Genomic DNA, 27,091 nt, shown 5'->3' on the forward strand with positions numbered 1-27,091 from the left:
CAGCAGCCAGAAAAACATCCCATCATCTAATCCAGGGATGTTTTGGGATGTACTGGGCATCCCTGCTTTATCCAGATACTCTGTTGCAAAGCCTTGCAGAGAAGAGATAAAACTTCCATGTTCTCCACACAAGAAAGAAAAATTTCTGTAATAGTAATTTCAGACTGTCCCAGGCGAGGCTTTCACAACACCAAAAGCTGGCTGAGAGCCCTTGCCCTGGATCTGGGAAGGCAGCTGTTAATCCTCCCTTTAATATCAGAAACCCTTCATTAAATCCAGTAGATCAAAGCAGCAGCTCAGTTTTAGTCCCATTCCCTGGAGTCAGAGCAGACAGCTCTGCAAGGTGGAAACCTCATCACTGTCTTCACAAAAATACTCACATCATCCTCAAAAGAAGCACAGTGGAACTATTTTTTACAAGCTTCTGCCATTTAAACAACAACAACAAAACCCCCCAAATAAGTTTCAAAACACAGTTGGTAATAAAACCAAGTGCTGTTAATGTGTCCAAACATTCCAGTTGTTCAGAGGATGCTCCAATCAATTTCTTTAAGTTTTTTCTCATTCATTTTTCATGCCAACTCCTACATTTCCATTAACTGGAAGCTAAAGTGGTAACTAAACTTCATGTTTTGAAAGAAGTAATCTATTCATGAAACATACATCATTGGTTACATAAAACACTCTACTTCAACATAGGAAGAACCAAGTAAGTAAGTAAAATATAAGTAAGAAAAAAATACAGTAAATAAGACAGACTGCTCAAATCTTTTATGTATACATATTTATTTATAATTTTACAGTGGCTTTAGTACTGTTTTACAATAACATTTTTGGAAAGAAAAAAAACAAACAACCAAAAAGCTTCAGAACCAGGCTTTAACTAGAACTACAGAACTAGTTATTGACAGTTTTCCTTATGAAATTCTAGTTTCCTAAAGAGTAACAGTCCAAAAAACCAATGAAGCATGACTGCTGTCCATAAAAAAAAAAAAAGCCAAAACAAACAAATCCAAAAAAACTTTCTAGTCATCCTGAAACCAAAGTCCAGCATCAGACAAAATAGCCACTGCATTGAGAGGAATATGTTCCTATTGCACAAGCACTGAGAATGAGATATGACAATCAAAGCCTAATTCCATAGGCAGAAGAGGCCACATGTATCGATAGTTTGACTTCAAAGCACACCTTTCTTCTGAAATTATATACCAGACTAGAACTAATGTTAAGGCCATAAAACCAGAACACTGTAACAATGATAGGGCTTGATGCTACTTTTGGTGACATTTGGTAAACAGAAGGTGGGTAAAAGGACACCAAACAAAGAGCTGATTCTGAGGGGAGTTAAACTTGAAGGCATTCAAAAGAAATTCTCAAAGAACTACATTTTGGAGGGGGGTTGTTTTGAGTCATTGGATAAAACTGAATTTCATAACTAATAACTTAATGAGCCTATTACACTCTTTAACAGCCTGTGTTCTGTAATACATTAAATAATATATTTTCTGGAATTTACATTTAATTTGTATGAAACAGTTAATTATTTCTTCTTGTTATTCCCTCTTTAAAATAGATGAAGATTTGTATAATCTTTATAAATTATCTTAACAACCAGGTAAGGCTTCAATGTACTGAGTTAACTGCACACAGGTATTTCTAATTTGCTTTTAATTAGGTATCTTTAAACTGCTAAAACCACCTGGGGAACCACGTTGTGATTTAAGAAAGGGATAGTTAGGTATTGCTGTCTGTTCTAATTGTGTTCATTTGATTAGTGTATAAAACACCTGAAAGCAATGGCTCCAAAGAAGCAGTAGCTACCATGGAAGTTTAAACATTTTTCTTTAGGAAAATCTGGGAATCTGATGGAGCTGAAAATGCACATTAGTCATTTAATAAAGTTTGGCTTGCTACCAGTTAAGAAAATATAGGTATCAAAAACAGACAAATACAGTGCTAACCATCTGTTACATTTTCTTTTAAAAAATTAGCACCAATTTAAGCATCTGAATTCATAGAAAACGTGACACACTTGGGTTTTCAAAAAAAAGGTTTTCCCTGTTAGAAGACAAGACAACAGCACATGCTCAGGGGTATAAGGACTCTGTGATCAGCAACAAACACGATCTCTGCTTCAGGCAGCCAGCACCAAATGCTCTTTGCACCTGACTCCTTCCTCCCCTGCTTTTGTTATTATCCTAAGGAGCATGAGGAGTGCTGAGCCACTGCCCACCAGGGGAAGAAACACAGGACAGGCTCAAGCACACCCCACACGTCCCAGGGCTTTGGTGTCTGGAGCACTGCTTAGCAGGGACAGAGATCTGCTGCAGAGGAGTCCCACAAAGCTGGCCTGGCCTCAGCACAGCACACACAACTTCATGATGCATAGCCAAGAGTTAAGAAAAGATTTTTTTTTTTTAAAGAATCCCAGTGCTCACAGCAAGCTGCCCTTGCTGCAGGAACAGACATTGCTGTGTCTTTATTTAATAGATGGCCAGGTAGTCACACTGCCAATCAAGTCACCCACTCAGAAGGTATTTCTCAAATGATCTCTTACCATGCGTTAAATTTCAGCCCCCAAAAGGTTTCTGATTTCTAATCTCTGAAAACAGGTTTAAAGAAACATGGTGATCAAATCTGTCAGAATAGCAAAGGCTACAACCAAAGTTTGAACACATTAAGCATGTTATGTCATTCCTTTTCACACCATATATGGTTGTATTTAGAAGAATCCTAAAGTGCTTCAAACCCAGCAATTAATAAAGTTGATTTCTTTTGTGCAAAACTGCAAGCACCTTTTAAAAAAATAAGCAGCAGCATCACTGAATAAACTTAAATAGTTAAATGTATTTTCTCTATTTTGTATTGAATTCTTGGACCAAAATGATTTGCCATGTTTTCAATAACAAATTGCAGAAGAGTACATTTTATTAGTTTAATTTTATACTGGACACCTTATACACATTTGAAATAGAGGACCCAGGAAATTTATATCCACAAAGCAACACTGTGGGATTGAAATCCAACAACTGAAATTTTAGCTGCAAAAATAATCATTTTATAAAACACAAACAAAAAAAGAATGGTTATCTCTCCAATTTCCTCCAAAGCTAACATGAGAAAAGATGGTTTACTTAAAACATTATTTTAGCATGCAGAGTGGGCAAAAACCACAACTGATTCGACAACTTGTGTAAAAAGCTTTTAGAACACCACTCATGTAAAAGACAATAAAATATGTAAAATAATGAAGCAGAATACACTTTTTTATCATATTTCAACATGTTAAAAAAAATAATTCAAGACACTCTGGAAAAGCAAAGACATTACTATATTCATTATAGAACTCAAGTCCAAATTCTGCATCTGGATGCAGGTGTCCCTGGATCAAAACCAGTTTTGAGCAGGAATGACACAACACACATCCCAGGAAAGAATCTGCTTCCCAGAATATGGTCTCACTAGGTTTAGCATCAAGCCCTGCTAGAATCCATGTGACACATGTAGAACATGCAGACAAATGCAGTTCAGCACTTACTCCAAACTCTCTGTGCTGCTGCAAGGCTGAACCCACGCTCCCCAAGGACCACAAAGGTCTGTCTGTCTGTCTGTCTGTCTGCACCTGGAGCTGTGACCTCCCAGCTCACTCCCAACTGGAGGGTGGCCTTTGTGACAACACAAGGCTCACCCAACCCTGTCCTTGGAGACTCCATGTCAGCTGTGTTTGGAATAGCTAAATCCTACTTCATTCATAAAATTATAATTTTAAGCAAAGTGATTTAGCATTTAAGGTCCTTCCTTTAAGAAAGAAAAATTAAACATACGGAATAAATTTTTTTCTTTTAATTAATTTGGAATAAACACATATGCTCTGTTAGGATGTAAAAAAAGACAAAACCTCTTTCAAGAGCCCTCTGGTTCCTAACAGCTTTTGAAACTCTCCAACCAACTAGTTAATTTCTAGTCAAGGTTGAGTTTTTCATTATTTTGACAAGAAAATGCAAGCCCTTGCTGGAAGCATTACAAAACTTCAAAGGTTGTTTGCAAACTGTAGTTTCCAGTCCTAAGACTAGTTTAGTTTGTATGATCCATGCAGACAAAGCCTTAATTTTGACATTCATTTCTTGTCTTTTTCCATAAAGACCTAGACTTGTCATATCACAGGATTTCCTCAAAGTACAGGCTGCTTACCCAGATTGCAAAATGCCAAGCTTCTCTTTCTAAAGGCTTTTTTGAGGAAAAATGATATGAGCACAGATGAAATGATCTGTTTAAAACATACTCCATTTCTGCAATGCCATTCAGCTACTCAGTGTTCAAACGTTTAACAAGGTTCTGGTAAAGTATCTATTGACAGCCAAAGATCCCTTTCTTTTTCAGGTGAGCAGTTAAGATTACAGATTGTATCTATGTTGACTACCATTTATTTGAGTCATAGTTCATAAATTGTTTATGTATGCTGCAGTAGTGTTAACACTATACAAAGTCTCCCAAAGGAAAGTAACATTCATGTTTACAAAACTGAGCTGTTTTCTTAATATATATGTATACACACACATATCCTTAATTTTTAAATACATATAAATATTTATAAATGCCAAAGTGCAAAAACACAGTCAATTGCATCACTTTACATACATAATTTTAGTATTAGGAATAAAAGTGATTATATTGCACACCAAACTCTCCTAATTTTTAAACCCCTGTCAAGTTACACTGATTTTGTTCTCCATCAGTGAGGAGGTTCTCGTGGCATTGACCACCATGTCACCACCCTGGCTCTGAATGTCCCCTGCAGTCAGGAGCAGTGACAGGGGAGGAGCTGCATGCAGTGCACACGAGCACACTGGGACAGCCTGGGAACTGCAGCATGCCCTGCCTGGCTTTGCTGGGGATTGTCTGCATTGGTGTCCTCTGGAGATCCACGTGCATTTGCACTATGGTTTTGGATTAAACTGGAGTCAAAATCCACAATATTCACAGACGTTTCATGCATGCTCTGAAGGCATTCTGTAATTAAGCTTCAATGTATGCCACAGCAAGAGGACGTAAAAAAAATTTAGGTATGAGACAGCTTTTCCTACAAGATTTACAAATAAACTCATTTGATCTCAAGGTTGGGGCTTCTTTTCTTGTTCCAAAAGTATATTTTCAAGCTAACAGTATGTACTAGGAGAAGGACAGATAGCAGTACAAGTCATGAAGACAGAACAGTATCGTTAAAAACATTTAAAGACGATTTGAATCACAGAATAGGTTGGAATAGAGCTGGAAGTCATCTGGTCCAACCCTCTGTTATGCTGAGCAGCCCAAGCCCAACAGGAAAAATTCAACTCTGTGAGTATCCAAATCACATGGGGAAAAAGAAATAAATCTTTAAGTCTTCTAAAGTAGAAACTGTTAAAATGAACATAGCACAGTGCAACTTCAGCTGAAAAATTTAAGTCTTGAAAAATGAAATTTAGCAGATGAATCACTAATTGTTCATTGTGAATAGGTGTCTTCAGCTATTTTAACTTACACAAATAACATGGACTAAAAAAAGCAAAACAACAGCAAAGTGTATTGTTCTGCTATATGATAAATAGGTATTTTTAAATGTTTTTCCAGTGACAAGAATGCACTAAAAATATTTCACATATACTGTCAGTATCCAAAGATAAAAGTAAGTTATCCATAGGTTGAAAACCAAACAATAAGAAAAAACACAAGCCCCAAATATCTCGCAATTCAATTTAAGAGAATTTTAAAAATCAGATATGCCAGAATACAATTCTGAAGTTAACATTAACTACCTTGTTAATTTTTTTAATCTTCTGGGACACTAAAATATTGGTATTTTTACTACAGTAAATTAAGCTATTAAAAAGGGGCAAAGTTTTAATATAAAAGCAACGTTTGCATAAGGAGAAAGTGCTGCTTTTCGAGTCATAAGGCCTGGAACAATGGACAATTGTGTTTTACATGAGAAGTATATCAGTAATGCAGTGCCTCTCTGGGCCAGTGTATTTTACAGGTTCTATTTATATATTCAAGGCAAGAGTATCTGATCAACAGCTAAATATAGTGCCTTTATGAAAGTGGTGTTTTACCTCAACTTGTCCATGTCTATTACACTTTCAGTTCTATAGTTCAGTCACACACATGCACACGAGATCCTTCAGCAAATTTCACACCTGTGCACCCCAAAGTGAACGTGCACAAAGTCACAAGTGTGTGTAACAAAGCAATTTAAACCCTACCCTACTGCAAATGCATTTTCTAATTCAACAGATTGTGCAATGTAACAGGCAATTTTGCATTATCTGATTCTGAAAACTGTATTGATAAATCTGTATGGAAACAGCAAATAACCTCCTCCTCTTGTCCGACACTGCATTTAGAAAATTTGTATTAAACATGTCTTTCTTCTCACTACAAATAGACTTTGCTAAGGTGAGAATAGAGCTAAGCTCTGTTACCTAAATGCTTAATTTACAAGTGACTCAGAACTACTGTACTTTTATTTCTTTAATTACTCACTAGATAGAATGGACCTATTAAAAAAATGGAAAATATTTATGCAGCTTTTTGAGGCTGCAAGTATCTCCAAGTCATCTCTCCTTTTATCAGAGCTTGCAGTGAATGAAGAGCATCACAGATAAAACTTCTTTTTCTGTTTATCTTTGTTAAAGGATGAGTATCACAAGCTAGAAAATACAGAACATTTTAGCACACTCTCCTCTTCTAAACAGGCACTGCTTCACAGAAAAGTCACTCATCCTTCCTCAAGATTTATTTAAGCCACTGTGTCTTCTGTCCACATTTAAAAGACTGAAAAAGACACTCAGGTGAAATACAAAGTAATGGCTTTATGCTCTAAACTTCACGTCTATCTCTTCTACAAGAAGAGAAAATTACTGAAAAGTGAAGATAGAAAGGGTTTGATTAAAAGAAAAAAAAAAGTGCTATGTGGAAGAAAAACTGTCCTTTAAACACAGCACTGAGAGCATTCCACATGTGAGCTCACACTTACACACAACACTCTGGTCATTAAATAAAGCAAACTGCCACAGTCACACAGTAAAACAAACTTCATAGGGACTATACATTCAAAAACCCACTGATGAACAATACTGTACTAAATGTAAACAACCACTGTGTCACAGAAGCCTGCCAGCTGGGACTGGAGATTGATGAAGCCACTTAAGAGGAGTTATTGGCTAAAAGTCTATTATAACTGCTCACCTGAAATAGGCTGAAACAAAGAAAAGCCTGTAATAGTGTCTAAATTTTTTTTTTTGCTCTTTAGACATGGATTTGCTTCCATTCTACAACATTAAGCAGGCAATTTCATAACAACTGAGTAAAAAAAACAACAGGCATTACTTTAGCAGAACATGCAGAACATGGAGTTTTTCTACTTGGTTCCATTAACTTACAAGCAATTCAGGCCCAATGGAAATTAGAGTTCTTTTCCAAAGTCAGGTCTGCAATCACAGCTGATCATCGACATCCTTCGAGGGGTCCTGTCAAGGCATCCAGGCTGCTGTCTGTGTCTGAGGCCAATGTCTGCTCTGTTGACATGGATGAAATGTCATTGATAGATGATGACTGGGAAGGACTGGTGTTGCTATTCACTGCTGCATCTGTGCTAAGAAAACCAAACATAATAAAATCTGAGGCAAGACAATATTACAGTCACAAATAACCATGCTTCTGGGCTGTGAGCAGCACTTTCCCCACAGAAATCCTTAGAAAATCAAGGAATTAATAAAAAAGGAGAAAAGCAAGCAGTAAGGGCCCTAGCACTCAAAAGCCAAGGTGACATTTTAAGAGATTTTTATTTTTCTCCCTCTCTGTGGAGGGAAGGACGAAAAGACTAACAATGCATAGTGTGAATAGTGACTTGGGGTCAAAAAATTGAACAGATACAGTTAATAAAAGACAGTACAATATTCTGATTACTGAGCTGTGAGAACAGCAGCAAACACAAGGATTCAATCATGGGCACAAACACAGCACTGTTAAGTATCCTGAGGGAGCCCTAAAGCTGTTTAACCCTGAGGAAAGGGGCTCATGCTGAGCCTGAGAGCAGCACTCAGCACAGTTACCTGAGCTCCAGGTGAGCTCACTGGTGCTGATAATTTCATTTGATGACTGAGCCATTTAGGGACAAGGCAGCTCAGGGTGTGGGACATGCAAGACCGGTGAAGTTTTTCTACAAGTTCAGAACAATTAAAAAGCAGAGTACATGGATCTCCAAAGGCAGATCAGTCTCAAGAGTCCCAAACAACAAAAGCTTTGCCTACCTGGATTACTGAGCAGATTTCTTCATTCACAGGGCTATGTGTGACAGTTACAGAACTAATGAAACAATGACTAACCTGAGGGCTGATCTTTTACCACACCATTCTTGCTCCTTTCTTCCCAATCCATAACTTCTTTGTATATTAATTCTTACAAGAGAACAGTGGGACAAAAGAAAAAAAAGACAAGAAAGAGCACTGTAAGATCACAGAGGATTTGTAAACAATTCACATTTGAATCAAGGTACAAGGAAAGGGTTAAGGGTCAGTCTGGAAGTAGAACTGTAGAGATATTTATTTGCCACTTGGATTCAAAATCTGATTTTATGTAAGCCTCCCTGGAAATTCTACTTTGATAAGTAAAATTATACACAAATATTTATTTTTGAAGAACCACCTCCATGGGTGTACCAAGAAAAGTCTGGATATTTTGAAGAAGGTTAAAATATTGTATGAAACCTTCATTTACTAGTCAAGGACAACTTAGGATACAGTCACCTGAACAACACCCAGAAAATCCCAGAGCAGTAACTTAAATCACAGAAGCTTGTGTGTGTACCCGCAGTCTTAATGTAACTAAGATAACAATATCTAAATAGATTAAGGACTCTTCAATTCTGAGTAACAATGTTTACAAATGCATTCAATTACATTTAGTGGATCAATTTTACTTTTCCACCTTGCAGTAATCAAAGATGCTTTGAATCCTACCTACCTGTGCAGGCATGCCCTAAGGATAACACATGTATAGATCAGCCAGAATCAATATCTGAAATTTATAATGCTGTTTTACAAAAGCAAGCAGCTTTCAAAGTAGTCATAAAAGATGCTTATTACCCTTGGTCTTGTGATGGCAGATGTTAAAATCTTAACTGCCTCACCATTTAATGGTTTTGACTCAAACTGTAAGGTGAAATTGATTTTAATACTACAGTGCTGTTTATTCTTTTGTTTAAGTCAACAGTTTAATCTATTGGGTCAATAAATAAACAATGAGATTAGAGAAAAAAACTACAACAAAGGACTCTCCTGCTATTTAGATTTCTAAAACAAATGAACTAGTAAATATTGTCAAGAGATATGGCTTAAACAATGCACACTGAGAAGAGGCATGTTTCTTTTTCAGAGAACTCTCTATCAAGGAAAAAGCTCTATAGATTACAAGCACTTAAGAACAAAAAGGGAAAGAAAAAAGAAAATTTCAGCATTTTGTTGAACAGACTTCAGAATGTTCTATGTATATATGAGCATTCACACACCTAGGTAAGTATTCACTCCACACACAACCTGTTCCCATCCCCGATTTATTTTCCTGTTGCCACAGGCAGTACTGCTTCTCCAGAATAGTGGGAATTATTTGGAATAGTCTGTTACACAATCCAGTACACACTGCAGCCACTCAGTAATAACACAACATACCACAACAAATGTAATTTGTCCTGCTCACTCCTTACCTTTCCATTCCTCAATTGCATGTTCTCTTTCTTCCAATTGTGCATCATAGATTTGAGGTGGAGGCTACAAAGAAAAGAAAAGTCTATAGTGCCTACTATATCAGGTTAACACACCCAATCTTAACGAAAAAAATCTAAATGACAACATTTTTAGTATTTTTTACCTTCATTGTTGGCACTTTATTCCCTATACTTCAAAGACACATTCATTTTACAACTCCAGAATCTGCTTTTAAGTCCTGCCTCACACTGAAAGGCTGTTTAAAAGCATCAACCAAAATTAAATTAATTGTAAAGCTTAACAGGGTCTTAGAGCAAGACCCTGTTTCAAAAAGCTCAGGACTGTCACCAAACAGGCACCTCTTTCTGTAAGTAAAATGAAAAATTAACAACCACTTTCAGACTTGTATCAGCTCCCCACCAGCAGCCATCCTTCAAGGTGATTCTGCCCCTAATGCTCATCTGAAGGCTTCCTGTGTGACTCCTGCTAGCCAATGAGTTCAAAGTATGCTCTTGACTAAAATTAAAGGTATTTTTAAAGTTATTGAATTGGAATCTTAGAAAATTTATTTTAATTGCAAACTTACAGCTTCTGCTTCAGCTGGATCATACCAGACAGTAATATAAGGATGACGTAAGGCTTCATCTACAGAAATTCTCTTGTCTGGATCTACTACAAGCATTTTTGACAATAAATCTCTAGCTTGGCTGGCTAGAAAGTAAAGGTGAAAAGAACACAAATGTAAAAGAGCTGTAGAGTTTAATGTCTGATACAGGAAATAAATACTGGAAACACGGGACATGCACTGCAAAATTTCACTTCTGTTCTACAGAATATAGTAAGGTGGATTGTTGGTTTTTTTTTTTTAATTTTCTCAGTAATTATCTAAAGATAAAATATAACCCACATGAGCTGTATGCACTTAGAATAAGATGATCAGTAATAAAAAGTATTATTTTTGGAGAACACCAAATTACAGACATTATTCAATGGATTAAAACTAAAATAATTAAACAGAATCCTGGGACAGAGAAAGACTATTTAGCAACTACTACTAAGATCTGAGGACTTTTCATAAATGATAGAAACAAAAAGAATGCAGATTTTATTGTTGACACCTACTGCAATAAATATTTTTATTAGGCTTTAAATTAAGTGTGCTGCAGACATTTTAAATTAACTTCATAGGGAAAAAACAGAAAAAACTCGCCTTACTTTTTAACTTGTCGCGATCAGATTCTGATGGAAATATCCAGTCTGGGAAGAGCTCCTCAAACTTAATACCAGGATATTTTGGCCTGTTTTCTACATAATTCCTCACTGTAGGCTGCAGTTTCTTCATGAAGTCTGCTGATGGTGTTCCTAATTGTTCAATAACTTTATTCCATTGATCAATATCTGCACCATATCTTTAGGAAAATCAGCTGAAGAATTTGAAGTCTGCACTCTAAAAAAATACCACTTAAAAATCTGAGAAGTTAACAGGAACTTGAAAAGAGGACAAAGATGAACTTGACTGCAGCATCAGCAGTATTCTGAGCTGCCATGCAAAAAGCTACAAAATCTGAGCCTTATTTTTGTGTCAGTGTATTCTGAAGGACAGGCTGGAAGTGCTGCACAATGCATTATGCTTAAGTATCTTTTTCTAATTATAATATTTTTCTAGAATCCAAAAGAAGCTTTATTTGGCAGTTGCATCCATAGCAAAATAACTCTAAGGTCCGAAAAGAAAGGCTGCTGTGGAATCTTCTGAAGTCCAATGTAACATCAGCAACACTGAGAATTCTTGAAGCTAGAGAAAAATACACAAAAAACCCAAAAGCACAAATGCATCCCACGCAAAGTAAGGAGCTTTGTACCTGTCTCCTACAGAAATGAAACTTTGAGTTGGACCATTTTGCAGTTGGTAGTTGGGGGCTGTAGTTGGATGGTTGGGGGCTTTTTTTAGTTGGTGTTTGGGTGGGGCTGATTTCTTTTTCAACTTCAGAAAAGGTCCAGAGGAGTTCTGAACAGGAAATCTATATTCCAGAAGGTTCTATAGCAGGTTCGTTTGTTTAAGTGTATCAACCATCATGCTCACAGATAACTCTGTTCTTATAAATCAAAATGTAAATATTTTGTAAGAATAGTATTTACAAGTCACAAATTGAAATTGGGCCTCATGTTTCCTCAGGACTGTCCCTTCTCCCCCTCTCAAGTGAAGGCATTTTCCCCAGCCATGGTGACACTTGTTACAGAGATACCAGAGCCTGCTCTGAACCAGCCCAGCTGGGCAAACAAAGCTCATTTATCACACTCAGGAGACACTGCATTAATATTCCTAACATTTAAGTCAACTCAGATCTACACTTACCAGTTTTTCCTGATAAAAACAATGTGAAATTCCAGCAGAGCCTATCCATTGACCTTGCAAAAAAATTCATAGCTAAATTCACCATCTAGCACTTCAACCTATCCATTCTCATAGACAGACTATGCAACTAAACAACCAATGTGCTGTACTTTGAATTAAGATGTATTTTAAAAACACTGAGGTGCTTCTATTTCAGTTAGTGTGTCAAGAATAGAATTATGAATATATGTATAGTCACTGCTCCATCCTAAGACTTTAGACTTCTGATACAAAGATTGAAAATTTTATTTGTTTATTGAATGCATTCCAATGGAAAAGCTGTATTAAAATCAAAATTCAAAACTGATATTGTTAACTGTCATGCTAAAACAAAGCACAGACAAAGCAAATCAACATACATCAGGAAATTTTGTTCCTAGCTGAGAAACTGATTTGTGTGAGAGCTCCACCAATCTAGATTCAAGAAGATGCTTTTCCTTTGAGTAACAGCAGCCTGGTTAGTCAGATAATCAGTCCAGTTTATTGAGGCTTCAGAAGACTGCAGGGAAGGGCAGAAAACTTAATGACCCATCCCACTTTAGAGGTAAAAACAATATGTCAGTTTCAAAGTGCTTTACAGATGGTGAAAGTTGAAAAAATTCTCGATATAGGATGGACTTAAAATAAGCTTCTTATCAGAAATCCGAGTGGGATTTCAGTATAAAGCAGGCAGAGAAAGCTCTGTGACTGACCTGGCAGCCGCCACACAAAGCCACTCTCCCCACTCTAAGAGACTTCAGGGTCAGAAGGAACCAGGCATTTAATCCAGCCAAGTCTATTTGCCTTTAGGGACTCTGGAAGAAGAGACATTGAAAACAGAGTCCTTCCTACAATGACAACAAAGCATGACTTTTCCCAAGAAAGCACAAATACCCCTCGTGCTTTTTGCATTGGTCAGGCCATCAGTTTCCTTCTCCATATGGGCAGAAAGAACACAAAAAACGCAGGGCTGCTGCCAGGTTTTTCCACCATCACCTTAGGTGCCTGCATTCCCTGGTTTTTCTCCATTTCTCATTTCCAACAGCAGCTGGCAGTAACTCAGGCCTCCCCAGCAGAGCCTGGAGCAGGGTCTGTGCATCCATCACCCTGGCAACACAGAGCACCTCATTCTACCCAGAGCACTGCTGCAAATATCCCAGAAATTCCCATCCACCATCTGGGAAAATATAAATTACTGACTCCAAGAGCAGATTTTCCTTGAAGATAGTCAAGGGTAAGCATTGCACAATATGCTGAACTTGGCTCCCTCCTCTAAATGCCCAAATACTAAGACATTTTAAAATTTAACTTTAAAAAAGCAACTAAACAAAAGAAACCCCAAACACAATCAACAAAAGGAATGTTTCATGGCCATGCACAGCACCACTGCCCAGAAGTCATCCTGCCAAGACAATCCTGCAACTGAAGGTGACAACCTGACCCACCCAGGAAAGGCCCCAACAACACAAACAGTTGTCAGTATCTCACATTAAAGAGAACTGAAACTCTTACAAGAAGCAAAAATCCCTGTAAGCACAGCTATGCACTTCCCTATCAGGGAGGAGACTCCTTGAAACATAGACTGGTAGAGCTTCAGTGGCCCTGAGAGAATCACAAATGGTAATTTGTACATTCAATAAGCAGGAACAAAATTTCCTTCATTTATTCATGAATAAATCAAAATAGCCCATGCTAACAACATGCAGGTGAAAGACACATAACATCCATGAAGAATTGTGTTAGGTTGGTCTGAAGGCTTCAAAAGGTAAAATAATAAATATAGAAAGGAAGAAAGATAGAAAAAAAGAGACTTATTTAACATTTAATCAATTTACTACTAAATAATGTATGATCAACTGTTGAAGATTAGTGTCATGAAATTCAGCATTAAAATTGGAAATCCTCCTCTATAAGATACACAAGTATCTGTGAACAAGCACCTGATGTTTTTAGTGGTGGTTGCTCCTTGCTGATGAGCAAAAATATTATACTGGCTTCAAAAACTTGGAGCACAATTCTGAAGACAGGGCACCCCATCCCTGGAAGGGTTCAAGGCCAGGCTGGATGGGGTTTGAAGCAACCTGGGATAGTGGAAGGTGTAGGGGAGTTGGAATGAGACGGTTTTTAAGGCCACTTCCAACCCAAATCATTCTGAGATTATAGTTCTATGAAATCTTGGAAATCTTGGTTAAAAATACTAGAAGGGGAAAAGGAAGAACAACTGTCTTATAGAAGAAGTCAGTCCAAAATCAAATTTTCATAAAATGAGAAAAAAAAAGAACCTCCAGAAAGTTTTTCATGTTAAATAATAATAAAAAAGATCTCATGCAGTGTGCTGGCCATAGGTCACCTTTGCCCAGCAAGCCCTAATAAACAAGAAAAAAAATCTGATTAAAACTCAAAAAATTGTGCAATAAAAAAAAATTAGTCTACTGTTCAAACAAATAATCAGCAAAATCCATGCATAGTTAAGAAATAACTTTGTAGGCTTTTGCTTAAACACTTATCTACAAAGAACAAGAATAAAAAATAAGTTATTTTCTATTTTTCAAACCTAGCAATATCTGTCTTTTAAACTACAAAAGCTGGAGCTCATAACACATTGGATTCAACCACTATAAATTACATGAAATATAGTCGACTAAGAAAATAAAATGGAAAGCTCAACAACTTGGTTAATGACACTAATTTCAAAGAGTACAGTGGATCTAGTAAAACATTATTAAATGTTTTGCTAACATTATTAATTGTTTATGCTTTCATACAGATCTACAGAATTGTGTTTCTGTTGGAAGTGGAATAGGACTCAAGGATGACTAGGGAAGGATACGATCAGTGCCTTGGAATATCACACAACCTTTCACCAATTCTCCCATGATGCACCCAACTGACCAGATATCAACTGAAAATAAAAGTGAAATGATCAAATTATGGAGTATCATGGACAAATGTGAGGAAAACAAACAAAACCATCTGCATCTACAGTAAAACACAACAATGTGGAAAACCAAACTGCTCACATGAATTTTCAATCATATCAACACCAACTGAGTGTTCCTGAATTTTGTATTTAGTAAAACATAATCAGTGTTTACACTTGTGAAACCACCATGAAGAAGGATACAATCTCTTCCTGGGAACAGGACTTTATGGAGGACCATTTCTGCCATAATGCACCCAACAGACCAGATATCCACTATCATATGTTAGGTGCAACAAGGACAAAAGATTAAAGAGATTTTTTTTAAAATACCACAATTATTTATTTGAAAGCTCACACTGTATTCCTACAGTCTTGCAGATAATTTATTTTTGTCCCAACCAGAACAATCTTTGCTGAAGTTCTGATCCACATCAGCACTTGCTGTACAACAAGCTGCCTTCTGCACCAAATAAAGTGTTTTTATCATTATCAAGGGCCCAGCAAGGTCCCACAAGTCCCTCGTTTTACACACCCAAAATTACAGATACTCAAAACCATCCACAAGCCCTTGTGATGAAGAGCATACAAGTCTAGTGTTAGTAAAAATCAGCAGGTAAACCCCCCAGTAATGCAAGGATAATTCCTTGGGAGCAATTTTGTTGGCTGAATGTTCAGTATATTACAGCTGTGCTGGTTTTAATAATGTAACACCCAGCCTCTCTGAGCACCAAGCAGACTTAACAGAATATTAGACATGGTTTATGGTAGGGATCTGCAACATATTTTAATAATCAGAGAGGCATAAGAGGACACACTGTTAAAAGAAGATGTTTCAGAATAAAATTACATTGATTAAAGGGTTTATTATTCATATATTGAATTTTGTTTGGATTTTTTTTAATACTAGCCACAATCAGTATCTCAATACTTTTTCTGAGAATAAAAAACATGGCAAAAAGATAATGGTGAATATATGACAAGATATAACTAGAGCAGGGGAGAGGGAGCAGTTAATGTTAAATAAAGAAAAGCATACAGAAACTATAATATTTTCAACAAAAAAATTACACTGTAATAGTTTTCATTTCCAGTACCATGATTAGAATATTTTAACAACAAACTCGACGGGGGAAAGCAGCCCTCCCTCCTCTTTTTACAGTAGTTATGTTCCAAGAGAGACATACTTTAGACAGGAGATTTAAACATTACTCCAGCAGCTTACCATTCTCTTTGTATCCCATTCCCAGGATAACCTCTGGAGCTCTGTAATACCGTGTTACCACATATGGAGTCATCATGAAGTTAGTACATGCTGTTCTTGCCAGTCCAAAATCAAGGATTTTTAGTGTGCAATCTGATTTTACTACTATGTTGCTGGGTTTCAAATCCTAACAAGAAATTACTTCAGTTAAGGAAGGATTAACATACAGAATAATACCCACACACCCCCCTCCACAATCAGGATAAGACAAAAAGTAACTTTAATAACAACTGCATTTTCCTGCCCTGGTGTATGTGCTTATTTATACAACCCCCTCCCTTCCTCCCTGTTTCATAAAAATTGTGTTCACAAAGAGTATTGTTAATGATCTACTACTACCTACTCTGTGGATGATACCAGCTGAGTGGAGATGCTTGATCCCACATAGCATTTGGTAAAGAAGATAAGACATTCTTTCATGATCCAATTCCATATGAATAACCTGGCACAAATTTGCATCCATCAGCTCCATAACCAAATATCTAAAGCACAAAAAAGAAAGTATTAAAAAACTCAAAGTCTTATTTTTCATAGGTTTAAGTTTAGCATATGAGATATTTAAGAAAAATCACCTTCTTTGCTAACCTAAGTGTCAAAAAAACAATGATTAAAAAACCCATGCACAATCACAGTTACAAAGTAAAATTATCTATTCAGAAAGTCCTACTATTAAAAATTAAGTGCTCAATATTCCATCAGAAAATATTAAAATTCCTCTAGTTTTATAAACAGTAATATAGAGAATAATTCTATCTTTATGCATCATGAAAAACTAAGACTGAGTGAAGTAGATGCAGAATGCAGATAATGCAACATAAATGCCCTCTTTCACTGTATTTTACTCTAAAAACAAGAAAATTAGAATAACCACAGTGAAAACTAAGGATCATAAAATAATATGCAGCTGTCATCTACTTACCCTCTTCAGACACACACTCCCTCAATTTGCCCAAGCAAATTCACAAACCACAACAGCACATTCACTGGAACCTAGGGATATCCCACCAAACAAATGGCCATGAATCCTTTCTAGATCAATTGATAATGCTTGAATAAAAAAGAAATATATTCAGTTCTGAATTGAGGCCAAAATACTGCTGTGCTGATGCGACCGGCACAGTAAAAAATTGATCTCATGTTATCCAGACCAAGTCACTATCCTGAGGTGATCTATGGAGCTGCTGAAGGACCATGCACACAAACCAGATGGGCAAGCAAAGTATGGCAGACTGATGAATAAAAGGTAAATATTCCTTTTTCACTGCCCACTTCAGCTTTTAGGTACTCTTGGTTTTCAAAGCATAACGTCTGTAGGATACTGGAAATCCAACTCTAGGGCTTAGGCCAGTATTTGTCAGAGAAAATAAAAAAACATCTAGTACTTACACATCCTGAAATTCTTCTAGTGACTTCTGTGGTGTAAATACATTTAATAAACTAATAATCTATAAAACAAAAACCAACATATTAGAAGAAACTTCTACTTTAATTCCCACAAAACTCCACTACTGCAGAAGTTACTATGCAAAATAAAGTGCACACTGTTACTATATACACAATTTGAATGTTACTTGGCTGCACTTAATTCACATATGCTGAAAAACTGCCAATTCAGAAATAGTTCCAAACTGCAGCATGTGTGCCAAGGGAACCAAGACAGGACAAAATCACATTTTTTTTAAAGTAATATGACACCTTTTAGCTCCCTCTCCAGTGTCTGAAATATACCCCATTTCCCCCCATAAATAATAATCTCTTATTTTAAATCACATGCTGTGCAAAGAATTTTAAGCAAGGCTGTCCAACACCACGTGCACAGAGGTGCCCCACACCATCCCATTAAACTTAGATTATGATGTACTATTTCCAGAACTGCTAAAATTGCTCTACTGCCATCTTTAATAACCACCTTGCTTTTATTCAGCTACATCTGGGCCTCACCAAAAGCACACTTAAAAAGCAGCCCTGAAAGGCTAATTGACTGCAGGAAGTTTGAGATTTGACCAGCAATGTTTCTAGTTCATGTTAGTACCAGCACACAGCAGTCACATAAACCTGATATTCTTGTATTTGAGCAATGAAATATTGACATCATAGCTCACTTTAGAGAGTTTCAAGATTTCAAAATTCATAAGTGTTGTCCATAGCATTTCAATTTTGTAGACAGTGCTGTACCCCTGAAAACTTCAGCAATTAAACGCTGTATTTAATAAAAATCTTGCCTAAGCTCAGAAGACTTAAATACAGTGAAGTTACAATGGTCAAACCCACAAACCACCCCAGTGCCAACAAGCTGTGCTGCACATGGCTGAAAAAGGGCAAATGCAACACAGCAAGGCCTGGTCTCTAACACTGACACTGATGGCAGCAGAAACCTCCTCCCCTTGGTACTTCAGACCCCAGGCAGCTCACCCAAAAACTGAGCCATACATTGTGGAGAACTGCACTGCCCACAGCAAATCTTCCCAGCCCATCACTATTTCCATTCCTATGGGTACTAACAGCAAGTGAGAGAGCAAATACTGAGCTTTTGAGATAAGGCAGAGTAAGGAGAGCAACACAAAGGCCGACTCACATTTTTGTGATTGACGCACTTTAAAAGAACGAGCTCTCTGTAGGCCCTCTTGGCGTGGGTTTGGTTCTGAAAAGGACGACTCAGCTTCTTCACAGCAACATTGATTCCAAGCACTGTATCAAATGCAGCACTAGAAGTGTTCAAAGACAAACAAGTTGAAGTCTCTTTGAGGGAAGAGGAGGGGGCAAAAGGGAGCCAGAAGCGAGGAAGGAAAGAAATCAAGATTTAAGACAAAGTATATCTGCTAGCCTGTTGGTACTACGTCTAATTTTAATTCAGAAAAGAAACATCCTTTAAAAACTTCACAACCTTTAATAAATACAAGTAAGTCAAACAGAAGCACGGACATTCATCAGAGGTCTTCCTGCTCTCCTTTTCGTCTTTAGACTTGAAACTGCTGACTCAAGACTCACACCCAAAATTGCAGGATCTAAAAATATTTTAGGCTTGTTTAAAATCAAGAAGCATTGCAGCTGCCTAATCTGTATATTTGGAATATTTTTTTGGACACTTTTGCTGACTGACAATCATTTAGTATTTGCAGCAGAAATGTCTCCTAGCTGAAGTAGAGTCACAACCATGTCTCCATTATCCCTTCTGCAGGGATCAATTTTCTCCTGTACATAGACAGTTTGCAATGATAAAAAAAATGTAGTGCCTAGCAGAAAATTACATTAATCATCTGCCACTGGATGGAAAAAAATGCATTGAATTGAGAAATAAGGAAAACTCAGACTGAAGGAGGAATACAAGAGTTTAAAACTGACCATGACCATTAAATTTATCCTGTTTTTCACTTGTTTCTTCTCTCCCTCTGCAGTTTGAGGTCCAAGTTACACTTGATTTAATAGCTGAAAGACCCTAAGGCTAAAGTATCTGTATAAACAAAACAAGACTAAAGCAGGAATCACCTTCATTAGTAACACAGACTATTTGGCAAAATATATGTGAATTCCCAGCACATGCTACTCAGGAGTTCCAGTCTTTAAACAGTTTCAGTTTTAAATAAAGATTCCCACATTACCCTATTTCCATTTGATGTTACTTTCATAGGGTAGGAAAGAATTCTCATTCATATTTTTTCCAAGCACATTTAAGCTCTTTGTGAGCTCCTTTCCTATCTCATAAAGTTCTATGTGACATCAGACTTAAAAGGGCCATCACACTACAGTACTCTAACAAAAATTACAGCTTCCCTCTAAGTACAACAATACTCAAATTATATCAAGTTTCCCAGTATAAAGTCACTGCTTTTCCTCCTGGAAAAAAGCAACACCACCACAAAGCAGGGCTCACCCAGCAGATGTGTTTTCTTGGGACATGGCTCCCAATTTGAACCAATGTGCCACTTAACTAAAGACTTGCTAGCATTTATTTCAGCTGACTTCTGTGAAGTGCACAAGTCATTACTGAATGTTACAGTAAGTCTCTGATTTAAACCCTTTATGCCTGTGCAAAAGGAAACACAGAGTGGGAGGAAAGCAACTGGCCAGACAGTTGAAGAAATTATTTTCCTCCTAAACATAAATATGAAAGCACTGATATTTCAGTATTCACCCAAAAGATGTTACGCATACATTTATTTATATATATTAATGCCTTTAATGTTTAATGACTTCCATATGCTGGTGAGTATACCTGTGAATTAGTATCAAATCAGTAACCAACAGGGTCTGCATGAATTAGCTGTAAATCACAGGGCAGCAGCAAACAGAGGAATAATTTTAGGGGAAGTGACCCTGTGTGATGTGACAAATCAGATGTATGACAAGCCTTAGTTTAAGCACATATGAAGAACTCCACCTGAACCTCCTATTTTGGAGATCGATTTAGAAACTTAAAGACAAGAAAAGAAAAGATGTCAGGAAGTTAAAGACAAAAGTTATTTTGATTCAGTCCAAAATAGATTAGCAAACTTCAGATGTATTAATACTTAGGAACAAAGAAGTGCAGTAAGTTAAATATGTTTACTTTGTACATAAATTACAAATTGTATATCCAGTTTCTCTCCTGGCCTTGTGAGATAGAAATATCTTCTACATAAAACCTGAGTTACTTTTTCATCTTCCTCGAGCTCTCATTTACTATTTTTCCTAAGTATGTATTTTTAAAACTACTTATTTTCCTACATTTTAATATCAAAGTTAAAACTACATAGTGCAATACCAATGGAGTTTCCCATTAACATCATGAGAAAAAAAGCACAAATTTAGACCTCTCCTAGCTAAAGTGGCACAGGTGGTATTAAAAATTCCTCATAGAATAAATTCAATCCAGACAGAAAACTCCAGAAAAACTTCTCCTATTTTTATATTAAACACAGGATGATAAAAAAGCCATCACATCTGTGTGTTACCCTAATTTCTTGACCATTTTTTCAGCCAAACACAGCAGGATAGCACTCATCTTACACTGAGTTTTCTACAACAAACCAGGAAGTAAAATGCATCTTTCCCTTGCATAAAAATTTTAGGAGAAACTAAGATGTTGCACCTTGTTCAACTTGAGGTCTTTCACAGGAAGATGAAAATTCATGCAATGTTTCACTCTGTGTTCCATAAATCAAGTAGTTTCAAAACAAGTGAATAAATCAAATAATTTCCTCTTCTCGCAACATGATAACCTTAACACTACACCTGCATTTCATTCTGAAGCAGAGATCCAAAGTAATTTGGCTTCAAAATGCTCTGCTTCTAATGAAAGGAGAAACACTTCCAAGCACCTCAAATTCCTGCACACCATCTCAACCAAGCATAACTCTGAGAACAAAGACGCCTGGAAAATGTCAGTACTATACTAAATCTTTCCCAAATCCTAATGACCAAGATCCAGGATCCCCTCATCACTCAACCCACTGAAGAAGAATGAAATATGGTGTTTTCATTTTGATTGTCACCTATCAGCAGGGCAAGAGGGGTAGCTAAAAAAATTTAAAATTAAGGCCTGCTCTCAGAGAAATGCACTCTTTTCCTACTTATATAACTTATTATGGTTATGGAAAGGCCAAGAAGACATGGGCAGGTGCTGTTAAGGAGTTATTCACAGTACATGAGTCATCACACTTATTCTGCAGATTTTATAGATGAAGATAAACTGCAGGCTGGATTCAGAGCACAAACAGCCCACATGTGCTGTGATGAAGTCAATACACAGAGTTCCAGGGTACATCTGTTTGCTCCCCTGATTATGGAATGAAAACCCACATCAATAAACACTTCTGTTGTTACCAAGTAGGTTTTGCCCAACAAAGTATGGGCTGGCACTAAATTGTGCAGAATGGATTGCTGCAGTCTAAAAAACATTTGAAACTGTTTACCTTTAGCTGGCCCAGAGGTGTGGTGCCATACAAGAGACTAAGGTTCAGGATCAGCCTAAAGACTCCCACGTCCTGGGCCAGTGGAGGCTGGACACAAAGCTGGGGTGACACACCAAGGGAGAGCCGGCCAGCCCAGCCCCTCACACAGCATCCCTTTCTGGTTAATCCATGGAGTGACAATGACACTGATTTGCCTCATCCTGCCAGTTAATGGCAAGGCACTGCATTGATGGCTCCTAGAAATGGACAGGAGTGATTGGGAATAAAAGAGGGGGAAGAAAGGGGGCCATGATGAAGAAACGAGTAAAACCCAGAATGTCTCACCATTGTCATACCTTACACTGCAATATCACAACTACAAGGGCAATGGGAGAACTAGAAACAGAAATAAAGTGATTAATGAGAAAGGAAGAAATTTCTTGTTGACCATTCTAATTTATGTAGTTATCCAAATATTAATTTTCCCTAAAAACAGAACAAAAAAAAATACAATTGCACATTAACTATAGCAAGCAATTGGTTTAGAATTTATTTAGTCCATAACCCCTGTAACAAGAGAATGTATTATCAGTGTTTAATGTTCTGGCACTTCTATCAGAAATACATGAAAACTTTGCTTTGTATTTATAGCTTTTAATATTTAAATGAAGTATTTATTACTCACCAAACAATGCCCTGTGCCCCTGATCCTATGGGCTTCAGTTGCTGGTAACGTTTTAGCACAGTGAATGTTGAATCTGCAACTTGAACACTGTAAAATTGACTATCACATTTACTGTCAGTCATGGTGTAGTGTCATGTAGTTTTCTCTTTTAGGGACCTGGCAAAGTTTTCAAGATCTTAAAGAAAAAGAAAGAAAACAAATGTTCAATGTCTCACTAATTTCTGGCAGACAAGATGGGAAATATTATACATATTTTAATACATATGAATTTTTCAACAGCACACCATTAAACATGCATTCATAAACAAACATTCTTTCAGTTTTGTGCATTACCACTGCTAATGAAATATACTTGCAGACAGACAGCAATTACAGCTTTTACAGCTTTGAGGGAATGCATGTTCCTACTCCAATCCCCCAAACAAAAAGCATCTAAGTAAACAACTCTAAAAACAAAACCACCCAAATACAACTCTCTACTCCTTGATGACTACTCCATAACTTAGAACTACTGCTATGTGCTAGGACTGTACTAATCTCTGTATTACAGAAAAAAAAATCAAAAAGTATGTTATTCAAACACTGGGAACAAAGATAAAAGTTACAACATACATCCATGGAGTCCATGGACAGAAGGAAACAGGGTTTTAATAAAAAACTTAATTAAAACAGCAAAACAAGTTTAAAACAAAACTACCCTCAAATCTCTGTGGCTGCTGCAATTTCTCCAACATTCCCTTCAGCCTTTTTCAGTAGGAAATTTCAAGGAGGGTTCTGCCAGGCAATCCTTCCCTGATCCAGACCTATAACAACACATTCTCCTTCCCATTTTATACACACCACAACACCCTGCACTATTAGCCAGTGTCCTTGTAGTACTACAGAATGAGACTTTTGTGCTACAGTTTAGAAGAGACTTTCCTGACACATTAGAGAGCAAGTTAAATTCATCTGTCAAGAATGAATAAGAGGTAAGCAATTACATCAGAGAGCACAGTAATGGACTCAACCTCTTTAGCTCTGAAGGACTACAGTAACAAGAGCACAGACCAACAGTTTTCCTGGGTGGCCATCCCTCTTCCAAACCTTACAAGTAAATTACCTCAGTAATTACTGAAGAGCTCTCTAACAAATTTTCCCCTTCATAGTTTCACATTCACTATGACAGATAGTGCCATTAGAGCCCTGAGTGATTTGCACAAGCAAATCTCTTCAAACTTGTTCCTTAAAACAGGAAATAAAAGCAACCCCTTCCCCCTGAGCAGCTGTGCTCTAGGCTGCCTGCTTTGCTTTCTAAAAGCAGTTTGTCTCTCTCTTCACTGGCCCCACCGAGAATCTGTGACCCAATGCAAAACACAAAAGCCTCAAGGGCAACCCAGACACCCACCCTAGAAGGGCACAAAGCCACACAAATAACTTTTGGTTCCTTTAAGAACTAGAATTTGGATTTCTGTCTTCCTCAGTGCATGTAGGAGGGAGCAGCATCTTTTCCATGTTTTAAGTCAGCTGATAAACTCAAGGAATCTGCAGTAAAATAGATCGAAGACCTCCAAACCCTAGTAAAGACTGAGTTTAAACCAAACTGTAATAGTCTTAAGAGATTCTCAAGAAATGTCTAGAGTCCCTGTTACCTTCTAGTTCCTCAAAATCTATGCAGCATTTTAAGAGGCATTCAACTGGGTCATCTCCAGCAGCAATTTAGACAGTCAGTTTATTTGACATTTCCTCTTAAAAACTTTAGAAAAAAAGCAGAGGAAAAAGGATCAGCAAAGAGAAAATGTGGGCTACCAGCTTTCTGCTCTGTCACAGGGACAAGAAGGAAGAAAACAATATCTCCTACACAATAATATTAGAGGCAGTCAGATGCAGCTGCACAGCCAGGTAGCACTAACATGAGACCACAGGATCTCTCAAGGCCAGCTCCAGACTTTCCCAGTATATCCCAGTCTTCTTTCCAACCCTGTTCATTACTCCAAAGCTATGCACTCTGAGGTACCAGAGTGTTTTGATGAACAGCTCCTTTGCACCTATGGTATTTTCACGGAATCTTCAATATTTTAAGAAAAGTACAGCTGAAAGGTCAAGATCCTCCCTCTGCAAGGACTTAGAGACAAAACCAAAAAAAGTACAGATTTTGCATGAACTGGGTATCAAGCTACAGGATATCAACTTGTTAGCTACACAAGAACAATGCTGTACCTCTTCAGAAGTTAATGAAACAGTTTTCTGTAAAAGGGATAAAGAAATATGGGAAAACAAAATTATCCTGATCCTGAAAAACCCCTCCCCTTAAGAATCATTGTCTGCACAAAACCACCTTTCAAAAATCACTTGGAGATGAGCATCAGCTCTGTAGAAAAGCCCCAAAAAGAGAAATGGGTTATCAGAGCACACAAGTTTTATGTATTTCAACACATTTGCAATTCTCTGTGCAAAGCAACTCTCCACGAGTCTTGACTTTCACTAGGGCTTCAAGAGCCCCCAAGTAAAAATAGATTTCCTGTTGTGCAATTAACAAGTATATCTGTGAAATAAGTTTCTTAGTACTTACCTGTTATTCTCCTACTAGAAAAATAACCAACACACCAAACCTGCCAGTAGTAGGCTTATACACAATTCCAGTGAGAAATCTTTAGAAGCTGAAAGCAACTGCACTACAGAATACATCCTGCATTAAACAGTCACTTCCCTAAAATTTATTTATTAAAATGGCAACTTATTATTAACCAGATTTGTACTCTGGATATCTTCAAGACAAAAGCTTATGAAACAGATTGGGAACACATTCCCAGGGTTTTTTGGTTACAGAAATCTTATTACTGAAAACGAAACACAAAAACAGCATGAAGCTTGGCTTGTTTTTTAAGTCTTAAGCTAAAATTCTACTGCTGACAATATTAGCAGTGAATATATACACACACACACGCACATGTATTTATGAAAACATATGGGAATCCCATGCAGCAAATCTCCCCCTACTCTCTTATTCACCTCTGCAAAAGCATTTCTAATTCAGGTGTGCCCTTTTAAGGACTATCATCCAATAGTACCAAGGGTTTTTTTTTTAATCTTTACAGCAGTATATATCAAAAGGAAAGAGTCCAACTACAAAATCACAGGGAGTTACACCTCACTCCTCTATGCCAACCTTCAGAACGAAAGTGTAACAAAGCATTAGCTGAGTAACGCCGAAGGATTACAGCAGTTTAAAGGTAGTTTGCAACTGGAAACTCTTGGAAAGCAGATTTTTTTCTTTAAGCAACCCACACTACTACTGACCAAACAAAGATTTCACCACTACCTGTTATAGTCTCATTCAGCTATTACACACAGACGCAGACACTGAAAGGATCTCAGAACTCTGCGAGGCAAGCTGATGTAAAGAGAGAAAAAGTTTAAACATGCATGTGCTGTAAGCAATTTCGCTGTTCGTGTAAGAAGCGAGTAAGAAGAGTCTTCTCACATCTTTCCTAAAACTTCTGCTAAGCAATCGCTTCGGCAGCCGAGAGCCCGGGCTGGCCGTGGCCGCAGCCGCAGCGCTCGGTCCCGCAGCGCTCGGTCCCGCTGCCCTCCCGGGACGGGGCTCTGGGGCCGCCGAGCGCGGGCCGGCCGCCCACGGGCACTGCCGGGGCCGGCACGGAACGACAGGGGAGCGGGACGAGCAGAGGCGGCTCCGCGGGACCGTCACTGCGGCACGGGCAGGATGGGGGGCTCGGCCGGAGCAGGAACGGCCCGGCCCCGCCGCCCCCTGCGTCCCTCCGGAGCGCCCGGGCCCGGGCAGCGGCCCGCGGGGCGCCCCGGCTCTACCCGCGCCGGAGGACGAGCCGAGCACTCCGTCCGGCCCAGGGCCGCCGGCTCCCGCCCGCGTCCCGCCCCGGCTCCAGCCCCGCCGCCCCAGCACGCCCCTCGCGGCCGCCCCCTCACCTGGGTCGGACGCGGCGGGACCAGCCCCGGCCGCCGCCTCCCGCTGCCCCAGCCACAATGGCCTCCCGGTGCTCCACACGGCGCCGCCCCTGACTGACAGCTGCCGCGGCCAATCGCAGCCCCCGCCGGAGGAGCTCAGCCAATCGGATATGGGGCGGGACTTGCTGGCCGCTATATAAGGGAGGGCGGCTAAAGGCCCGCAGTGACGGGGCAGTTCGGCCCCCGCCTCCAGGGTAATGTCATTTTGTGACGTCAGCATGTCCTTCTATTGGTGACGTCATCGCGCGATGTCGTGACGTCGTTGGATTTTTTAT

The 27,091-nt window shown here is 38.3% G+C and overlaps 1 protein-coding gene across 5 annotated transcripts; it reads right to left on the reverse strand.

The window, feature by feature from the left end:
* Positions 1-767: 767 nt before the first annotated feature.
* Positions 768-26,867, reverse strand: MAPK9 (mitogen-activated protein kinase 9). Of its 5 annotated transcripts, none has more exons than XM_030957202.1 (12): positions 26,778-26,867; positions 22,854-23,028; positions 18,874-19,003; positions 17,685-17,743; positions 16,642-16,780; positions 16,260-16,425; positions 14,945-15,016; positions 10,959-11,141; positions 10,330-10,454; positions 9,743-9,806; positions 8,367-8,438; positions 768-7,628 (listed from the first exon to the last, which is right to left on the reverse strand). In XM_030957202.1, the coding sequence occupies exons 2-12, from the start codon at positions 22,973-22,975 to the stop codon at positions 7,486-7,488; spliced, it is 1,275 nt and encodes a 424-aa protein (XP_030813062.1). In that variant the 5' UTR covers positions 22,976-23,028; positions 26,778-26,867; the 3' UTR covers positions 768-7,485. The 5 variants fall into 5 exon arrangements, with proteins under 5 accessions (XP_030813062.1, XP_030813065.1, XP_030813064.1 ...); XM_030957205.1 differs by having other exon boundaries at positions 768-7,633; XM_030957204.1 differs by lacking the exon at positions 14,945-15,016 and adding an exon at positions 15,239-15,310.
* Positions 26,868-27,091: the final 224 nt, after the last annotated feature.

This window comes from Camarhynchus parvulus, chromosome 13 (assembly GCF_901933205.1).
Source record: "Camarhynchus parvulus chromosome 13, STF_HiC, whole genome shotgun sequence".
Classification (NCBI taxonomy): Eukaryota; Metazoa; Chordata; class Aves; order Passeriformes; family Thraupidae; genus Camarhynchus; species Camarhynchus parvulus.